The sequence below is a fragment of the Neoarius graeffei genome, chromosome 8, assembly GCF_027579695.1.
Source record: "Neoarius graeffei isolate fNeoGra1 chromosome 8, fNeoGra1.pri, whole genome shotgun sequence".
NCBI classification, from domain to species: domain Eukaryota; kingdom Metazoa; phylum Chordata; class Actinopteri; order Siluriformes; family Ariidae; genus Neoarius; species Neoarius graeffei.
The window spans coordinates 78,547,845-78,564,249 of record NC_083576.1 but is presented as its reverse complement, the minus strand read 5'-3'; the positions used below and the strand labels follow the sequence as shown (position 1 = coordinate 78,564,249).

At 42.5% G+C, this 16,405-nt stretch overlaps 1 protein-coding gene across 5 annotated transcripts in view; it reads right to left on the bottom strand.

Annotated features, from left to right (window-relative positions):
* kiaa1549la (KIAA1549-like a) overlaps positions 1-16,405 on the bottom strand; it is a 235,382-nt gene that overhangs the window by 45,549 nt on the left and 173,428 nt on the right. For all 5 annotated transcript variants that reach the window (XM_060928288.1, XM_060928289.1, XM_060928290.1 and 2 more), the window contains 3 exons: positions 14,613-14,737; positions 12,440-12,663; positions 9,812-9,941 (listed from right to left, as the gene is read on the bottom strand). In XM_060928288.1, the coding sequence (XP_060784271.1) occupies positions 9,812-9,941; positions 12,440-12,663; positions 14,613-14,737 (479 nt within the window). The remainder of the gene's footprint in view (positions 1-9,811; positions 9,942-12,439; positions 12,664-14,612; positions 14,738-16,405) is intronic.

Below are 16,405 nucleotides of genomic sequence, written 5' to 3'. Positions count from 1 at the left end.
TGGCGACTCTAAATTGACCGTAGGTGTGAATGTGAGTGTGAATGGTTGTCTGTGTCTATGTGTCAGCCCTGTGATGACCTGGCAACTTGTCCAGGGTGTACCCCGCCTTTCGCCCGTAGTCATCTGGGATAGGCTCCAGCTTGCCTGTGACCCTGTAGAACAGGATAAAGCGGCTAGAGATAATGAGATGAGTGGGAGGGACCAAAAATTTATTGCCCTAGGGCTTCTCGAAGGCCAACTCTAGCATAACCGTGAGTCAGTACAGTAGTGAAGTCACCTTCCAGCCAGTGTAGCGTTCATCAGTAGTCTCAGTGAATGCTAATAAAGGCAGTCAAGCCAGTGCTATCCAGAGCACGTAGCACAGGCTAACAAACGCGAAACTAAGATTTCTGTCTCCACACATGCTCGCTACAGTATTTTTCACTCAGACTTACGTATTCATTTCCCTGTGTAATTTACTTAGTTACTTTTAAAATCAACATCGACAGCTACACACAACAGAGTGACCTGGCAGCCTGCCGCTAATCCCTTACAAAATCCTTTGCCCTGTTGCTTTTTTGGTGTGTCTGGCTAAGTTTTGACTGAGCTCAAGTCCCAGCTCTAATAGTAACAGTTTGCCACTGCAAAAACATGCTGGCAAAATTGCATCCTAGGAGTAAATTTGAGTGTATGGTGTACTCTGATAGTCTGGCATCCCATCCAGGATGATCTCCCATCTCAGACACACAGTATTCCTGGGACAGGGTCCAGATCCACCAGAGTTTCATGACCAGAATAAAACAGTTACTGAAGATGAATGAACTGAAGAGCATTGCACACTCTTGTGTGGTTTTTTCAAGCTGTCACATCAGTGATATGGCTGTATTGTGATGAAACACATCAATGCTGGTGTTAATATTGGCAAAATTAACATTTTTATCAAATGGGCCTTTTATAGGTTGAAAATGGCTCAAAACGCCATCTATTGGTTTAATGATCCTTGCAAGGCCAACGCTGACATACAGTCAATCGTTAGGTATTTCTCTCTGTCACACAATTTTTTTTTTTTTGAAGAATGTTAGCACTCTCTAATCTTAGGTAGGGGACCCATCTCCCCCAGCCCTGGCCCACCTCCCCCAACCCTGGCCCACCTCCCCCAGCACTGGCCCACCTTCCTCAGCCCCAACCCTTCAGTAGGAGTCTGTGAAATCGGCATCATTTTCAAATACTGTGTATGCTCATCAAGACTTACCGAGCAACTCCAGCCTCACACATCCACACCCCACCGCCCCTTCAAAGCTTTTAATTTAATCTTGTTGACTGTTTATTCTCTTAAGACTTCTGCCACAACTGATTATCAACTCAACAACTCAATTCAGTGTGATGTGTCCATTACAGCTTTTTTCCTCAGCCTGATTGTCATTGAAAATGATTTGTGGGTTGATGAATAACAGATACATTCAAGGCATTTCAGGCTTTTAACAGCATACAGTTTAGAAACACAGTTTATTCACTGGCATATAGGCTGATCTGTGACAGAGCAACTCTGTACGAAGGTTTGTATACAGAGTCCAGGATCACATGTAGAACAAATCAAATCATAATATATTATTACTCATATAGGACACTTTTTCAATCGAATCAAAACGTGTTCTAGTCCCTTCTAGCGGGTTTCATTCATTTGGTTTGATAGCATGCAATATTGTTAGCATATCGCTTATCCTATGTGTATTACGTCACTCTAGCCAATGGAGAATGAGCGTTGAATATGGTTTACAATGTTGCATGGTTGTCAAGATAACATGACGTCACACATCGGAGATGTAAAACTTCCACGCTAGCGAGCGACTGGGACAATTTGTGAACAAACATGGCCGCCAGGTTTGCTTCATTAAATACAGAAGATTTTGAGAGAATTTTGAAAGAGAAAGATGCGTTGAACACTCAAAAGGAATTTATAATAATAATAATAATAATAATAATAATAATAAATATTTGGCTGGCTTTTTTTCATGGTATATCAGAGATATTCCATTCAGCTAGTATGATTGCTAGCATGACACATCTTTGACTCATTCAATATCATGCTAGCTGAATGGAATAGATCTGATATACCACTCAATGCCAGCCAATATTATTTAATTAGTTGAGACTGTTAACCCATGGACGTCGTTAGGTCCATTTTAGGGGGGCTTAAGCCCCCCTAAAATGCTTCCAAGCCCCCCTTTAATTTTCAGTGTTTTATATATATATAGTGCAGACTTGCACATAACACAAACCAGCAAGAAAATGAGTCAAACAATATGTCTACGGGAGCGTCGTAGCTCAGGTGGATAGGGCGCCATACCATAAATCTGGGGACCCGGGTTCGATTCCAGCCTAAGGTCATTTCCCAATCCCTCCCCGTCTCTCTCTCCTGCTCATTTCCTGTCTCTACACTGTCCTATCCAATAATAAAGGTGAAAAAAAAGCCCAAAAATATCTTAAAAAAACAATATGTCTACAAGTTCTAGCTACGACATGAATAAAATTATCATTATGTTTCCCAGCATAGCCAGGTAGGCGGGCATGCATGGTTCAGGAGGGAGCTGTATGTTATTAGGCCTACTTGCTGTAACGTTACTTTCCTGAGGCCGGCAGAGTTGTTAAGAGAAGAAGAGGATTTAATTCACAGTGAATGATACAGTGAACAAGAGATTGTAAGTTGATGTCAGTCATTGTTAATTGCTTAACGTTACCTACGTTTATCTAAGGGGAAGAAAATGTGATGTTAGGCTACTCGTCCCTTTTAACATTATGGCAGCTAAATTGAACTTTATGGAAAATATTAGCCAATATTAGCGTGAACAGTTAAACTTGACAGCTTTCTATATTCTGTCCCATCTGTGTATTGGTATGTTCTTCAACTATTGCGAGTGAAAACTAAATGGCATTAGTAGCAATAGTTACGGTGAGAGAAGATTTAATGTGTCCTTTCAATCAATTGGCTAGATGGATATACAACGATTTTTTAAGAGAGTGAGTGAGGAACAGGAGAGTGACAAGGGAGCTGATGCTGAAGAGGTCTGCATGATCGAGGTCAGTAAATGTCAACAGAGAAAACAGGGTCGAGTTCAACCAATGCACCGTTTTGAGACGGTTTAGCTACGGTTTGATCTAGGCCACTAATTGAACGAGGTAGCCTATTTGGCCGCTACGTAGTAGCCCGCAACGCTTTCCTTGAGTTAAAGATGACAACGCGATGCATAAGAATGGAAACTGTAGGAAAACATTTCAAAACATTGTGACCGTATTGGCCTTTGCAATAGGCTTCTGAGTTTGTTTTCTTTCGTTTGGTGGGTGTCTCAGAAGTCACCATATCAGCACTGATGTGCAGGCTATCAAAAACCCACCGAATTAAAAAGAAAAAAAGACAACATGCACAGTAGGCTATCCACCTCCAGTTGAATGATATAAGAGTGAAAATAAAGTGATCCCCATATTTATATGCCTTAATCAAGCTTGGATAAAAGCAAACGGCAAGCGATGGCCCACTCAGCTGCTCCTGTCTGATCAACGCCTTTAGTGCACCTCTGTTTCTGTTGAATTAACCGTCTTGCATGGCATAAACTAGCCCCTTATTTCATATTCAGTTCACAACAGTGATAAGAATGGATAGATGACTTTCTGTATTATAAGTTCTTCTACTTAGTTATATACTGTAATTTTGTCTTTAATTGTTGATTTAAAGACATTTCCTCCTCTGTTCTCTAACATCTCACTGTTCCTTACATTAAAACTCTGTTATGTAAGACTGAGTCAGACATACACATTGAGTTTATAAGAATGTAGTTGCGTACTGTGAAATAGTCTCAAGGATGTTCATCTTTCCTGTGATGTTGTTGTACAACTTGGCAACTTATATTTTGGGCTAAACTAAGTAAGACCTTAGTTTTTTTCTTTGTGTTTTAGCCCATCTCGTAAAGTAGCTCTAGCTAGCATTTAAATAACGAAAGCTGTTTTTGAGATAGGACAGAAATGGTGAGCAAATTTTCTTTCTAAACTTCACTATCAGTTTAAGCTTATTTATTTGTTTGATATCTGCTCTGAAAACTAAGTGTCCCCCAAAGGGTTAAGGTATACTGTATTCTTATTTGGCAAAATAAATGTTTGAGAAACATTCATATTTGTCTGTATTGTCAGATTTCACTAGGATTTTGAACTAAGCTAAACTAATTAAATAAAGCACCACACCATTATGTTGTCTCCTGTTCAGTGCATCAGACTGAAATAAATAGCTTTATTTGGAATATAACCTAATTAATTTTTACCAGATGCATTGATGGAGATATTTGCAAACATCTTTCTTCATAAACATAGCCCCAGCCTCTAATGAACTGATTTAGACTTATTTTGTTAATGTAAAGAAGATATCCTGAAGACTTAGGAGAGAAATAGCAGGGTAGAAAAAGAAAGTGATCCAGATAACGCTGGTTACGAATGTAACCGTGGTTCTATGACTAAGTGGAAGACCTCCAGGGCAGTGCTGAAAGCACTAGTGGAAGGATCTTTGCATCCGCGCGTTTCGAGAATCGCATACAAAAGTTGTCATCTCATGACGTATGACGTGCCTGCCTATATAAGGCAACATCCCACGTCATTTGGCCTCAATATCATTCTCGCGCAATCCGAGTGACCAAAGACCCTGGCGGTCTTCCACTTAGTCATAGAACCACGGTTACATTCGTAACCAGCGTTCTATTTCCTTCACTCCAGACCGCCAGGGCGGTGCTGAAAGCACTAGTGGAAGACGAATACCAACCCAGTCACGAGGAATTCAGAAGAGCATCACCACCTTCTGGAAGAACAGCTGCACACAGCAATGGCATGGACGCAACATTTAGCCTGTAGTACCGGGCAAATGTACATGTATTGTACCAAGTTGCAGCAGCACAAATGTCAGAGAGTGGTACACCCCGGAGAGCTGCCCATAATGTTGCCTGAGCATGCGTCGAATGGCAGCGGACAGGAGAGGGCACAGTACATCCCATAGATTCATAGGCATGGGTGATTGCCTCCACAACCCAACGGGAGAGCCGTTGCTTGGACAGAGGCCTTCCTCTCGGAGCACCACCAAAACAAACAAACAATTGGTCTGTCATACGAAAGGCTGCCGTCCTATCAAAATAAAACCTCAGAGCCCTGACAGGGCACAACTCTGCATGCAAGTCCGTCCTGTCCGCCGGTATAGCAGTCAGGAAAATCGGCTGGTTGCTAAACTGGGGAGATAAGACTTTCGGGAGGAAAGCTGGGTTAGGCCACAATGAAACACTGTCAAACATAGGGCCCCACCGAAGACAAACAGTACTCACTGAGAGGGCATGTAGCTCACTCACACGTCAGGCTGTTGTGATGGCAAGGAGAAAAGCCGTTTTAACAGAAAGCCACTTAATGTCAGCTGCTGACAGGGGCTCATAAGGAGGCAAGCAAAGGGATTCGAGCACAGTGTTCAGATCCCATGACGGACTCCGCACAAAATGAGGAGGATTAAAACGAAATGCCCCTCTCAAAAAGGCTACCACCAGCCGGTGGGACCCAAGTGAAACACCCCCAACCTCTGAACGGTGGGCTGTTAGTGCTGCAACATACACCTTAAGTGTAGATGCAGCCTTGCCAAGCTCTAAAAAGGTGCTGCAGGAAATCTAAAGTCTGTGGAACAGAGCAGCTTAGGGGGTCGATGTTGCATTCCACACACCAATCACAGAACACCTTCCACTTGCCTGCATACAAGCGTCGGGTAGATTCTGCACGTGTGTTCACCACAGTGTTCCTGGTCCCTTCTGAACACTCCAGTAGTAGCCCCGGGGCCCCAAGGGCCACACCCAGAGCTTCAGGCGTTCGGGACATGGGTGTTGAATCCTGCCCTCCATCTGCGTCAGCAAGTCGGGCCTGCTGGGCAGCTGACAAGGGGGTCCCACTAGTAGTGACAGCAGGAGCTGGAACCATGGCCTGGATGGCCAATGAGGAGCTATCAATAGCACATGGTGACTGTGATCGTGCATACGGCAGAGTCTCCTCCACAACAGTGGTAGAGGGGGAAAGGCATAAAGGATGGCCCTCAGCCAGTCATGGGCCAGAGCATCCTGGCCCAACGCTAGAGTTTCTTCTCCCAGGGAAAACCATGTCGGACAATGAGTTGTCTGACTGCTCGCAAACAGGTCCACAGTTGCTCTCCCATAGGTTTTCCAGATCTGTTCCACCATGTCTGGATGCAGTTTCCAATCCCCTTGAGACACCTTGCCACGTGACAGAGCATCTGCCACACTGTTTAGGCGTCCAGGTAGATAAGATGCTCTTATGGAAAAGAGGTTGTCCTGAGCCCATACTAGGAGACTGTGAGCCACCTAAAGTGCAGCTACAGACCTTGTGCCCCCCGATGATTGATATAGAAAACAGTTGCCACATTATCTGTATGTACCAATACATGTTTGTCCCATAGCACTTCCTGAAAGTGGCACAACGTCAGAAACACCGCCATCAACTCCAGTGTGTTGATGTGGGACATGCGCCACGGAGCAGGCCAGGTGCCATTCACACCTTGCCAATGCCAGACTCCACCCCAACCCATGAGGGAAGCATCTGTCCAGATAACCTCCCACCGTCCCGGTGGGACCAAGTGGAACTCCACAAGTGAGAAAGTGTGCCTGGGACCAAGGTCTTAGCGTGAGCATGCAACGGCGTGTTATTCTCACCCTCATGTGACTGTCTCGCACTGGACACAGATGCAGTTGAAGAAGCCATATCTGAAAAGCCCTTAGCCACAGAAGACCCAGAGGAATGACTACTGAGGCTGCTGTAAGTTTCCCCAACAGCTGAAGGGGAGAAACATAACGCTGAGTTCCCCCGACACGAAGGTGGTTCACTCCAGTGAGAATTGAACTTATTCTGTCTGGCGTGGGACTGGTCAGCATAGTGTTTGAATCCAGGGCAAGGCCGATGAAATGTGTTGCCTGGACTGGGACCAGTTTGCACTTCCTCTCGTTCAACCTTCTAAAATCGGCCTGAACCCGCCATCTTTCTTTGGAACGAGAAAATAAACTGAAAAGAAACCCCCTGGGTGAACAATGGGGTCGACCATCTCTATGGCTCCTTTTTGTAGTAACAACTGAACTTCTCTCGACAAGGCTTCTGCCTGTCTTGGATTGGTTATAACTGTCTGCCTCACACCCAAATGCATTGGTGGCCGGCGGCAGAATTGCAGGCGGTACCCTTCTGAAAGGGTGGTGAGTAGCCATTGGTTGGTTGTTATTTCGCACCAACGCGCTAGCTGGCTGCCTGTAAAAACTCCTGCCACTGGCCCTGACCTGTCAGTGGTCCTGTCTACGTTTTTCGGAAGGGATGGGGGGGGCGATGACAGCGGGGAGAACCCGTCTGTCGAAAAGGGCGAAAACTCACGTGTGGCTGAGCGCCACCCTGCCTGGCTGAGGGAGATGAGGGAGGTGGGGGATTGGGGGCCTGCTGCTGGGGTCGATGGGGAGACCTTTGTGCAGCTCTAGGGGCCACATGCCTAAAGCGTGAGGCAGAAGGGTTTGGCAGAGCTCTGAAAGTGGGTGCTACGCCCACATGACAGGAGCGAGACTCTGTAACAGACACATGTCTGTCAAGGGCCTCTTGTGCTGCTGGCCCAAAGACCTGTCCAGGTGCCAGTGGGAGGTGCTTCAGGTTGTTCCTGCATACTTCTGGCAGAGGCGATTGAGCCAGCCACACTTGTCGACGGGCCTGCAGCAAGGTGCCCAAGGTAGTGCCACACTGGTTGGCAATGACACCCATACCCTGCAGTGCAAGTTCCAGTACCTCAGCCGCCAGTGGGTCTGCCGATGATGTGTTGAGTGTCGAGTGCAGCATAACAAGCATGTGTGCCAGTGAGTTAGACGCCCTGCCAAGAAAGGCAGTAGAGCTGTAAGCACAAGAAAGTAGCTCATCTGTGCGGCAGCACTCAGCATTAGGGCAACGCACCTGCTCCTGAAGTGCTTCATCGGGAGACACAATGAGCGAAGCAATGCTTGATTCGACTACTGGCATGCTACCCAAGCCAACAGCACCGGGGTCCTGCATCGCCGCAAACATGCGAGACATCTGGTCTGGACGGGCAGGTTTCGTAGCAGCCTCCAGAGCAGAGGCCACCACAGAAGTAAAGTCACGACACTGTGGAATTACCAGAGAGGCACGCTGAACATGGCGCAGGAACATGTTCTCAGATCCGGTAGGAGGTGCCGGGGTGTCCAACTGCAAACGTGCAAGCAAAGCCTTCAGTGTGGCCTCCACCAAACCCACCACTGAGGCAGACTCCCCAGATTGCCCAGAGGTAACATCACTGCCTGAATCACGGGGCTCAGCACCTGGCAGGACTTCGCTTGGTGGCTGCGCCGAGGAAGAAGGCTGACTGAAAAAGGTGTCTGAGGCAGCCACAGACATCACTTCTTCTTGGTCAGGTGGCTGAGAACATGAGCCAACGGGTGACAAGGAAGCAGGCGGTGCAGGCTGTTCCTCTACAGTACCTACCTGTGTCCCTGCTGTAGGGGGGGCCTTGCAAGCAGAGGCAGCAAACGCTCCACTGTAGATGAGAGCAGTTCCACTTTACGCTCTAACTCAGAAGACCTCGATTTTTTGCGCTGTTTTGCATGCACTGGTGGTGAAAGCCTACGCTTACGCTGTGTCTGAGAATCCGAGAGCAGAAAACTGCTAGACGCACGTTCCACACCAGCCAACCGTGCCTGTCTAACAGTAAGCGGCATTAACGCACAGGAAGGGCATGGATCAGACATTGCCTCCCTTAGATGCTGCATGCCAAGGCACTCCACGCAGCGATCATGTGCATCCAGCACCTCCATTAGATTGGGACAAGTGGAACACCTCACTGAATCCATCTCAGTGTCTACTCACCCACGATTTTTTTTTTTTTTAAGAAAAGAAGCAAGGTGTAGCGCTGCTTGCTAGCCTGGCAAACAAGGCTAGCGAGTTCGCAAGCGCAACTTTACCGCTACAGACAACGATTTACTAGCAACCAGAAACCCGATGCTCACATAAAGTTGTAAGTACACATTAACGTTATTGGCAACCAATCGCTAACTCGCTCAACACTGACAAACCTGCCGGCAACCGAACAGTTTGTGACAAGACCGATATAATAGCCGTCCCTGAAAACTTGGCAGCCAAGATTCAGTGACTATCGATGCATAAAACAAGTTACCTTAGCAACCAAACAGCTCGCGTGGAGTCGAGTCCCACTGAAGTCCTCTTCAGTCACGAGCTGCACTGTAGATTGTCGCAGGTATTCCCACAGTTAACACAATTCCAATAGAAAAGATGCGATTCCAACGCGAGAAAAAAAAAGAGGCCAAATGACATGGGATGTTGCCTTATATAGGCAGGCACGTCATACGTCATGAGATGACAACTTTTGTATGCGATTCTCGAAACGCGCGGATGCAAAGATCCTTCCACTAGTGCTTTCAGCGCCGCCCTGGCAGTCTGGAGTGAAGGAAATAGAACAGATTCTGATACATTTTCTTCAAATAATGAATAATTGACGAAGCCGATGTAGGAGCAATAAAAAAAATTTCACTGTGCGCGCATTACTGAACACACTCCTGGGGCTAAGCCCGCCCATCTCTCAATCCTAGTGACGTCCATGTTGTTAACACATTCTGTCTTGTGTAAAGTATCTGTGAAGCAGTGTTTATTACAATGTGATGTGTTGATTGAGTTGTGTTGAGGATGTTTGTCGTCTGTGTGTGTGTGTGTGTGTGTGTGTGTGTGTGTGTGTGTGTGTGTGTGTGTGTGTGAGACTCACGTCATAGCCACTGTTACGGATGCCCCTCCTGGCACGTTCCCTCATCACTAGCAGATCCAGCTCAGTCTCCACAGGACTCGGCGTGTTCAGAGACTGCCTGCTCCAGTAAGCTGGCTCCCTCTGACTCTCACTAAACACACAACACATCATCATCTTAACCTCCTGGCAGAGGCAGAATTTATGATATCATCAATCTTCCCAGGAGTCCACTAGCTGCAAAATTTCCCCATCATCCCCCACTATATTTTACAGTACTCATTAGGAAACGTTTTTTTGTATGCATGCCAAATGTTTGATTTTGGTCCCATTTGATGACAACACACAATCTTGAATGTAGTTCTAATAAAGCTCAACCCTTTCATGCAACCTTTCCAAAAAGGCATCTAATGGATGATGTTATAATATAATATTTGATAAACTCAAGAATCAACTAAACTCTGATTGTTTCAGTGGATTTTTTCCTCACTCACCATCCTCTGTGCAGGAGCGTTCTCTTTCTGGTAAATTTCCAAGTTCTTCAGTTTTGTTTTGTTTTTTAACTTTTTAATTATGGCTTTATTATTTAAAAAATTTGAAGAAGTTTGTATGAGACAATTTCTTTATAGGAAAGCTGAACAGTTTCTCCATTTGCGGAGAGCAAATCTGACTCACTGTGTGTACTTTTATCCAATTATTTTTGCCCTTTCTTGGAGAGTGATAATAAACTGGTGTCATTTTCTTTACTGTGTTGTTACACATTGCATTTTATTCACTGTACCCTACTGTGCTACACAAGCCATTTTACTAAAGTGAATGTGTTTTTTTTTCTTTTTTCTTACACTCTATGTGACTTGGACTTAATTACTGTTTCATTTCTTCATTAGCAATCAAAATTTTGGACACACCCACTCATTCATAGTTTTTTTTCTGTATTTTGTCTATCATTACTTTAAGACACCAAGTGTCTTTTAGTGAATAAAAATAAAGGACAATAAAAATCACTTGAACTGGAATTAAACCAGAACATCAAGGATGTAGTAGCACATCTGGCCTGCCATCAAAACAACCATGACGACCAAAACATCATACAGAACTGAAATGTGACAATGTGAGAGAGGACCAACCTCCACGACAAATTGTTTACAACAGAAAACTCAACAAAGGACTAAATTTTGTTCCCCAAGGGAAGATCGACCCAAAACATCAATCAGAACTGAAATCACATGAGAAATGAGAGAGGAGATACAATTCTAGTCAGAAGAAAACTCGTTAAGTTGATCTAATTACTAATTTGTTCGCAAGAAATTGAAAAACAATTGACGAGTGTTGTGTGGAAGGTCTAGTTCTTTCAAACGAAACAATCAGAACTGAAATCCATTGAGGACTGAGGGAGGAGACACGATTTAACGGAAAAGAAACAAAGTTGTAAACAAATTGTTTACAACAAGAAAATCAACAAACAAACAAGTTTTGTTCCCTGAGGGAAGATCTACCCAAAACATAGATCAGAACTGAAATCAGATGAGAACTGTGAGAGGAGATACAATTCTCGTGAAAAGTCCAAAAACTCATTAAGGCGACCTAATTAGCAGCTCGTTAGCAAAAAAATTGACAATACAACGACCAAGTGTTGTACAGAAGGACTAGTTCTTTCAAACAAAACAATCAGAACTGAAATACATTGAGAATTCAGGGAGGAGATACAATTTAACTGAAAATAAACAAAGCTGTAAACAAATTGTTTACAACAAGAAAATCAACAAACAAATGATCAAGTTTTGTTCCTCATGGGAAGATCTACCCAAAACATCGATCAGAACTGGAATTGGATGAGAAATGAGAGAGGAGATACAATTCTAATGAGAGGCCTGGAAAATTTGTTAATTTGGCCTAATTACTAACTCGTTAGCAAAAAATTTGACAAAACAAACAACGAACAAGTTTTGTGTAGAGTGATGAGTTCTTTCAAACAAAACAATCAGAACTGAAATCCATGGAGAATTGACGGAGGAGATACGATTTAACTGAATTGTGGATGACGGACGGACGGACGGACGGACGTCACGCCGTGGCAACAGCTCATCAGCCTTATGGACAGATGAGCGAAATATTAAAACTACTATATTACTGTCGCATCACAATAGTGTAACATCAATCCCAGCTGGATGAAATCATTTAAGCCATGCTGATTTTCTTAGGGTCAAGATCACCACTGCCCGAAGCAGTATTAAAATATTAAGATAACTACCTTGCTAAATAAGTCAATGAAATAATGATGATTATTACTATTTTAGCGAGTAAATCCTGAATTCTTTAATATATTCAAAACTGCTTGAATGCTTTTTTTCTGTTAATTTCTGACAATTTCTTACAATTATTATTGCAATGTGATCAACAGTCAAGGCACGTCCTGGCTTTGCTATAACATCACGGGAGGAGGTGATGACTCAAAATTATCATTAATTTGCATATTCTTTTCATCCAACACTTTTCATTTCATGTCCGTGCTCTCTTCAGGTCTTCAGGTGGCAACTGTATATATCTCTCCTTACATCTCTCTCTCTCTTTCTTTCTGTCTGTTTCTCTATCCAAATCTTATGGAACAGGATGACTAATAGCTATTTCCCTGGCGTGTGAACCTCCCCCTACCTCCTGTGGTATTTGACGTAAGTGGATGGATTTCTTTCCTCCGCAGGTCCCCGAGTATCCTCCAGGTCCAGAGAAGCATTTTCACGTCTCAGTCTCTCTCGGTGGTTGTGCCGGTGTCCTCCGCTGCTCGTCGGCCCGTCGCTGTAGCCTTTTCTCTTAGCCTTCAGGCGCAGTTTGTTCCTGTAGTGCTCTATATCGGACTTTTGCTTCAAGCCCATATTCACCTGCAAGCACACACACACATTTAACCTCCTGGCCAAGCAGGTTTTGGGCTAAAACATCCTGATCCAATGCAAAACTTATGATATCATGAAGTTATGTTGGATGTCTCAGTGATCAAGGAATACTGAATTTTATAGAAACGACAATTGTTAAATTTATCTTAAAGGTGGCATTTGTAATTTTTTGAGCCTTCTGCTGCCTGCATAATGAATTGCAACTGCAATCAAAATTTTAACCAACCTAACTGATTCCTCCTACCAGCCCGAACAAACTAAATATGGTTTGTGAACTGCTCTCTCAGCTAAAAGTTGTGCAAATTTCAGGGCCAGAAAATTTTCAACAAAAGCCTGAAATTAGCATGAGAAAAAAATGTAATAAAATTGTCATGGAAAAAGTCACAATTTGTAAAGTATCTGTGAAATTATATTAAGTTATATAATTATCATGACTGAGTTTAGAAACACTTTCAAACATTAATATATCTCATTAATATATATTAATATTAAAGGTGCTGTCTGTAAAACATATCACCTTTCTGTGTTTTATTTACAATACACATACAGTACTGTGCAAAAGTCTTAGGCACGTGTAAAGAAATGTTGCAGAACAAAAATGGCTTAAAATAATGAAATGAAATGTTTCAACATTAAAAAAATATATATTATAAACAGTAAGCAGTAAGCCATAATAAATGAAACAAAGTCAATATTTGGTGTGAGACGACCCTTTGCTTTTAAAAAGAAATAGCAGTCTCAGGTCCAATGAGTGCAGTTTGATAAGGAAATGAGCTGTAGGTTTTACTGAGCATCTTGCACAGTTCTTCTGGACACTTTGACTGTCACACTCGCTTCTTCATTTTGCACCAAAACCCAGTAGCCTTCATTATGTTTTCTTTTTTAATCTGAAAAGTGCTCTCTTGTGTAATATGCTGCTCGGATACAAACTTTTTGTTTTCTGTAACATTTAATTTTGTGCTGGAAAATGAACAAATGTTTTGAACTCTAAAATGTTTTTGTACTGACTCGATAATGTAGAAGTCATAAAATAGAAATCTATAACAAAGTTTGTATGAAAAAAATAGGGAGCCTAAGACTTTTGCACAGTACTGTATATATACACTTGTTAATCTCAGACAAGAATAACTTCAATGATCCTTGTAATCGTATAAGATTAAAAATAATTTGTCAATATTCAAAATTTTCATGTATAATTATTTTGCATTATTTTATTTAAATAAAGTAATTATTTTACATTGTTGAAATAAAACATACAATTAAAAGCAGCATTTAATTGGCAATTTGTGTTTGGTTCCTCGGATCTGATGCAAATTAAAACACGAGGAATAATTAACAGTTATTCCACGAAATCGAGTTGTACATGAGCTGATTGCCGACAAGGCGCGTAACACCGAGTCGGCTATAAGCCATGTATGATGAGATTGAGTGGAATAGCTGTTTTATTCTATCCACATTCACTAGATTTTGAGAAACAGAGCATTTTTATTGTTATTTTTTGCGAATTCGATAAATAAAAACTTTATACAAAACGTCCGACAAAATCATTTCTGCTTAGAATGTAAATAAACCAGTGAAATGACAGGAGTAATTTGTGAAAAATGCTATAATAATAATTCTTGAAAAATAAAAAAGATATGTTCTTTCCATAAAATACTTTCATTCCATATTTCGTTGCTTTTTTGTATTTTCTGGGGTTTTGTTTTCGAGTAGAGTTTTTATTTCGTCCTCGGTTGGTTCAGCAACACGCTCCGCCATTTTGTTTTTCTCTACTCACGGTATATGAGCTGATATCCTTGTCGTAGAGTAGCCAATCAGAGTGCACGATTGCTCATATCCAGTCAGTGTGAATTTAATAATGACTGTTATACATAACACATGTCGAATATTCAGATCAACATTAAGAAGCCCATTCTATAAAGTACAAGCAGGCTTACCTCTCCATTGATCATGACAGAGTCTTGGCTGTGATTCGAGGAGTCGGGGTACGAGTAGTTGAGTGGAGCGGCCATGGGCTTAATGCTGATGAGCCTCAGAGAGCCAGTTAGAGAGTCGTAATGCTCTGTGGGAGCAAAAAACAAGTCTGAACAACCAAAACCAAGCAGCATGGGGAAACAGAGCTTTCCTAGGAATCTCCCATCCCAAGCACATGTTCTTACGCAAATTCATTCAGCTAAATAACAGTCATCGGGGATATTGATCTAATTTGTATCACAAAGAAGTTGCTAGAAACAAGAATATTAAATTTAGCATTTAAATAAAACGTGATGTATGACTATAGTGCTAGCTAAATAACTAAATAGTGGATTTACGTCTACATTTACAAGGCCACAAGCTAATCTACAACATATATATTGTATCGCAGGGAAGTTTCTAGAAAATCATATTTAGCTGCATCATGACAGAGGATGTGTGACTAGCCTGCTAGCATACTCACAGAATTTTATACAAAACTGACAGACCATAATATATCACCTTTAGCTACAGAATATTTTATATACTGTCCAGTATATATACAGTATATAGGAATAAATAAATTCATGAAGGATAAAACTAAGGGCGGCACGGTGGTGTAGTGGTTAGCGCTGTCGCCTCACAGCAAGAAGGTCCTGGGTTCGAGCCGGCGAGGGCCTTTCTGTGTGGAGTTTGCATGTTCTCCCCGTGTCCGCGTGGGTTTCCTCCGGGTGCTCCGGTTTCCCCCACAGTCCAAAGACATGCAGGTTAGGTTAACTGGTGACTCTAAATTGACCTCAATGTGAGTGTGAATGGTTGTCTGTGTCTATGTGACAGCCCTATGATGACCTGGCGACTTGTCCAGGGTGTACCCCGCCTTTCGCCCGTAGTCAGCTGGGATAGGCTCCAGCTTGCCTGCGACCCTGTAGAAGGATAAAGCGGCTAGAGATAATGAGATGAGATGAGGATAAAACTAGTTCATATGTTTAAAGTCTTTATTTTTCTGTCAAGCTGCTTTGCGACAATGTTTGTTGTTAAAAGCGCTACACAAATAGACTGACTTGACTGTATTTTGTATATAATTTAGCTAACATTGTTATGTCTGGGACTGTGAACATATACTGTGGCACTGAGAAGTTTCTAGAAAAGAGAATGTCATGTAGTATTTAGCTGCATCACAAGAGATTTATACATGATTATAGTGCTAGCTAATTAGCTCAAGAGCAGATTTGCTTCATAAATGAACTCAGCTACTAGCATTTAGCTCCTATGTAAGAGACGACGTGTAACTAGCCTGTACATTAGCGAACCCACTAATCTGAGACTCTCTACTGACAGACTGAGTGAGGGAAGAAGGACAATAAAGAAATAAACATGGCCTTTAGCTTTAGCTACATTTGTTAGGTTTGGGACGGGGAACATAATATGCTGTGTCACAGAGAAGTATCTAGAAAAACGAATGTGATATTGATTATCAAGCGATAGTTTAAGATATCGGACTAACTGGATAAAATGCAGAGCCAAATAAACAGGGCTTTACATAAATCAACACTTATGGCAGATAACCTGTCTTAAATTGTATGTTTGTGATCGTAAACTGTATCATAGAGCATCTTATTTCCAGCATGTGTAAATTGTCATGTTCTAAGGTGCTACGTGTAAGAAATATGAAGAGCCTGTTATGTAGCTTATCAGCTAATTATTGGCTCAAGATAATGCTGTACGTAAATGAACATATTTAGCTAAACACTGACATGAGGATGCTAAAGAAATACAG